This window comes from Bison bison, unplaced genomic scaffold (assembly GCF_000754665.1).
Source record: "Bison bison bison isolate TAMUID 2011002044 unplaced genomic scaffold, Bison_UMD1.0 scf7180017864155, whole genome shotgun sequence".
NCBI classification, from domain to species: domain Eukaryota; kingdom Metazoa; phylum Chordata; class Mammalia; order Artiodactyla; family Bovidae; genus Bison; species Bison bison.
Genome location: NW_011494727.1, coordinates 152849 through 156693, shown reverse-complemented (window position 1 = coordinate 156693; position 3845 = coordinate 152849). Strand labels below are relative to the sequence as shown.

At 51.5% G+C, this 3845-nt stretch overlaps 1 protein-coding gene across 2 annotated transcripts in view; it reads left to right on the top strand.

Moving 5' to 3' along the window:
- The window catches only part of LOC104989365 (myeloid-associated differentiation marker-like), a 6673-nt gene extending 3486 nt beyond the window's left edge, over positions 1–3187 (top strand). For both annotated transcript variants that reach the window (XM_010841011.1, XM_010841012.1), the window contains one exon: positions 1638–3187. In XM_010841011.1, the coding sequence (XP_010839313.1) occupies positions 1786–2673 (888 nt within the window). In that variant the 5' untranslated portion in view covers positions 1638–1785 and the 3' untranslated portion in view covers positions 2674–3187. The remainder of the gene's footprint in view (positions 1–1637) is intronic.
- Positions 3188–3845: the final 658 nt, after the last annotated feature.

Sequence of the window (3845 nt, the reverse complement as noted above, 5' to 3'; positions counted from 1 at the left end):
ATTCCGTGGTCTCCAGGGTCCCTGCCACTCTGGCCACGTGTCCCTGTCACAGCCCTGAAACCCCTTCAGATCCCTGTTCTGTCTCAGTTCCGGGCCAGGCCCCTCCTCCATGGGAAGGTTGGCTCCATGCCTGCATCCCTTCTGGGTCAGAAGACCCCTACTGGGCTGCCTCAGCGCCACTGGGACCCTGGGGTCCCCCCAGTCATCTCCACTCTGCCCCCCGCACCCCCCTCCCCCCAAGTCCCGGGAGCATTCTCAGGGCTGGCCCCTCCCAGGGGTCCTGCAGGGGCCTCCTCTTTCAGCTCCTGCCCTTAAAAGGGGGTGATCATCCATCCATCCTAAGTCCCTCCCTGAGATGCCCTGGAAGACTCCCCATCAGCATCAGACACAGCATCCTTGTTCATTTCCAATCCCTTCTTCCCTGCTTGGAAGCTGCTAACCAGTCTCCCAGGCCAGGAAAACCCACACAGGTAGGACTACTCCTAGATCTTTCCAGACTGGCGCATGGATGGCTGCTTTGGAGCTTATGAGCCAAACATTATGTTAATTTGTTCTGTGATTTCTCCAAGACACTCGTCCTTGGAGTCACGCTGGGTTGAGATATCCCCTCCCCAGTGGGGAAGAGTCACAGGTTGAGACAAAAATGGGTGGAGGGGATTCACAACAGTCCCTACTTCCCATGTCATTCTGTTCCCACGGCCTTGCTCTTACCTCATGGCTCCTCCCTGTTCACCCCTGAAACTGCCCTTCTGTGGTTGAAGCTGTGTCCCCTCAGATGGCAGCTCCTTCTAGTGATGCTGCAGGGAGGACAGGCCGGGACACATCCTCCAAAAGACTACAATCCATAATCTTTTTTCTGAAGTCCCTTTGGGACAGATATGCTTCTGAATTCAGAAACTTTCTGCTTCCGACTAGTAACACGGTACATCTACTCTATGTGACATCACACCCCACTGGTGTCTAAAAACAATTTGTGATCAAACACATTCATTTTGGCAGCTGTACTTTTGAACATTCACTTTCATTGAAATAAACAAAAATTGTTAATTGTCTCAGGTCTGTTCAGGTCAAAATTTGCTACCAAACTATTTTTTTTTTAATTCTTTTTCAATTTTGAGAATCATGAAGGTTTGTGATTGTAGAAAAGGAGAAGCATACTCTATATTCCTTTAAATAATGGTATCTAACACAAAGAAGGCGATGGCACCCCACTCCTGTATTCTTGCCTGGAAAATCCCATGGATGGAGGAGCCTGGTAGGCTGCAGTCCATGGGGTTGCTTAGAGTCAGACACAACTGAGCGACTTCACTTTCACTTTTCACTTTCATGCATTGGAGAAGGAAATGGCAACCCACTCCAGTATTCTTGCCTGGAGAATCCCAGGGACAGGGGAGCCTGGTGGGCTGTCGTCTATGGGGTCGCACAGAGCCGGACACGACTGAAGCGATTTAGAAGCAGTAGCAGCAGCACAAAGAGATAAAAATATATACACAGTTTTGATGCCACCCTCAGTCTAGCTGTGAGTTTAGGATAAAACAAGTCTCCTGAAAAAGCCACCAGTGATGTGTGGGGAGAATCATTCTGGAGTGGCTATGCTGTTACCCAAGTGTCTTGAGTCATTGATTCTAATTCTACAGGTCCTGAGCCTCAGCCTTCACAGGGCCCTGGGTCGTTTCCAGGCATCTGACTCAATCCATCTCCGGATCTGGATCTTTCTCTGGTGGATCTTCAGTGAGGACCACTGCCACAACCAGTGACTGTGACCTGTCTGACCATCACAGCACCATGGCCACCAGCTCCACATCCACAGACCAGGACTACTTGGCCTTGGTGTGGTTCTGCTTCCGCCTGCTGCAGTTGTTCTCCAGCTGTATGGCCTTCTGGCTGGTGACTTCTGGCTTTCGGAAGAGGGGCTACGGGGACGTAAATATCTGGGCCATGCTCATCTGGTTCCTCTCTTTGCCCATAAGCCTCATCATAGTCATAGTTGAATTATGTTATATCCAGTCCCACTTTCATTTCTCGTACCACATGCCCCTCACAGATGCCTGCTTCGCCGCCCACGTCTATCTCTCACTACTCGTCGTCCAGTCTATCCGGAGACACCGGTTTTTGCCTTATGAACCTTTCATAGACCGCGTCAACGCTGCCCTATCATTCACCTACATTACGTGCTTCCTTTATGGTGTAGAACTGTCTTGCACGTGGAACTGCGACAAGCTCAAAGACCTCACCTGTGCTGTGTACACCACACAGGGCGTGCTGAAGGTGCTGGAGATGTTTGTGGCCTGTGTCATCTTCACCTTCATCTGCAACACCTCCCGGCACCCGAAGGAGCCAGCTCACGAGTGGTGTCTGGCCATCTATTGGATCTGCTTTATCCAGGCAGTTGTGGCCACGCTGCTGAACCTGGGCAGCTGGGAGTACAGGCTGCCCATCCAGCTGACCCTGCTCTCCGTCCTCCTCTACTCCACTGCTTTGGTTCTCTGGTGGCTCTACCCAGTAGATGAGGAGATTGAGGGCAAGCCCAAGGGATTCTGGGTCTTGTACATGTTGAGGCTCACCGACCGCTGGAGCCGCTGGAGCCGCAGGGACCATCGACAGGCTGTGGCCATCCTGACAGCCATCAACCTGCTGATTTATGTGGCCGACCTGGTGATCTCAGCCCGCTAGGTTTTGTCAAGGACTGAGGATCAGCCCTCTTGTCAATGGAGGTTTCTATACTGAGCTCTGATGTCATCTTCCTGGCTCCCCTTCTCACATTCTTTCCCGTTCATCTCTCTCTCTTTTCTGTTTCCTTCTCTCCATATGCTCTTTGTCCTGTTTTATGTGTTTGCTCACACCATGTTTTGTCTTTCTCTTGCTTCTCTCATCTTTTCTACATTTTCTGCTTTTGCCCCTTTTCTGATCATCCTTGGTCTCCTATGTCCTGACCTCCTCTCCCCATTTTCCTGCTGATCCATCAAGATCAGATTTCTTCCTTCTCTGCCCACCACTGCCTCCCACCTCCTAAGGTGCTGACTTCACAGCACACACCTCACTATGTGGCTGTTCACACCCTGGACATCCAGAGGGGCCTCGTTGCCAAAGCAAGTCTGTACCCCTGGCAGTGCCTTAGTTGGTGTGTGTGTGTGAGTTTAGGGGTGGCATGGGTAACTAGGCTGCTGCTGCTGCTGCTAAGTCGCTTCAGTCGTGTCTGACTCTGTGCAACCCCATAGACGGCAGCCCACCAGGCTCCCCCGTCCCTGGGATTCTCCAGGCAAGAACACTGGAGTGAGTTGCCATTTCCTTCTCCAATGCATGAAAGTGAAAAGTGGAAGTGAAGTCTTGCAGTCGTGTACGACTCTTTGCGACCCCATGGACTGCAGCCTACCAGGCTCCTCCGTCCATGGGCTTTTCCAAGCAAGAGTACTGGAGTGGGGTGCCATTGCCTTCTCCGGGGTAACTAGGCATTGGGCCTCAATTATCTGAGTGGAAGGTGGGTGTACAGTGTGCCCTCCCTTCAATTAAAAAAAAAAATCTCAAGAGGTTAACTATTTCCAGCGGGCAGAAGTCTTAAAACAGAGACCCTGGATTCCAGGGCCCCACCTGATGTTCAGCCCCTTTGAGATTGGCTCCAGAATTTTTGCAGGCTCACTAAACACCTGCTGCCTAGAGGGTATCTTAGAGGAAGCCAGGGGTGAATGCCTTCCATCCCAACTACTCTATAGGGAATCAAAAAAAGAAGCTGGTGAAGAACCCCAGGATCTTGAAGACACCTGTTTGCAGCGTTGGTGAGGGGCAGCGATGTGGCCCTCCTGCCCCAGCGTTCAAAACAGCACCCTAGTGTCACCAGGGCTAGAGGT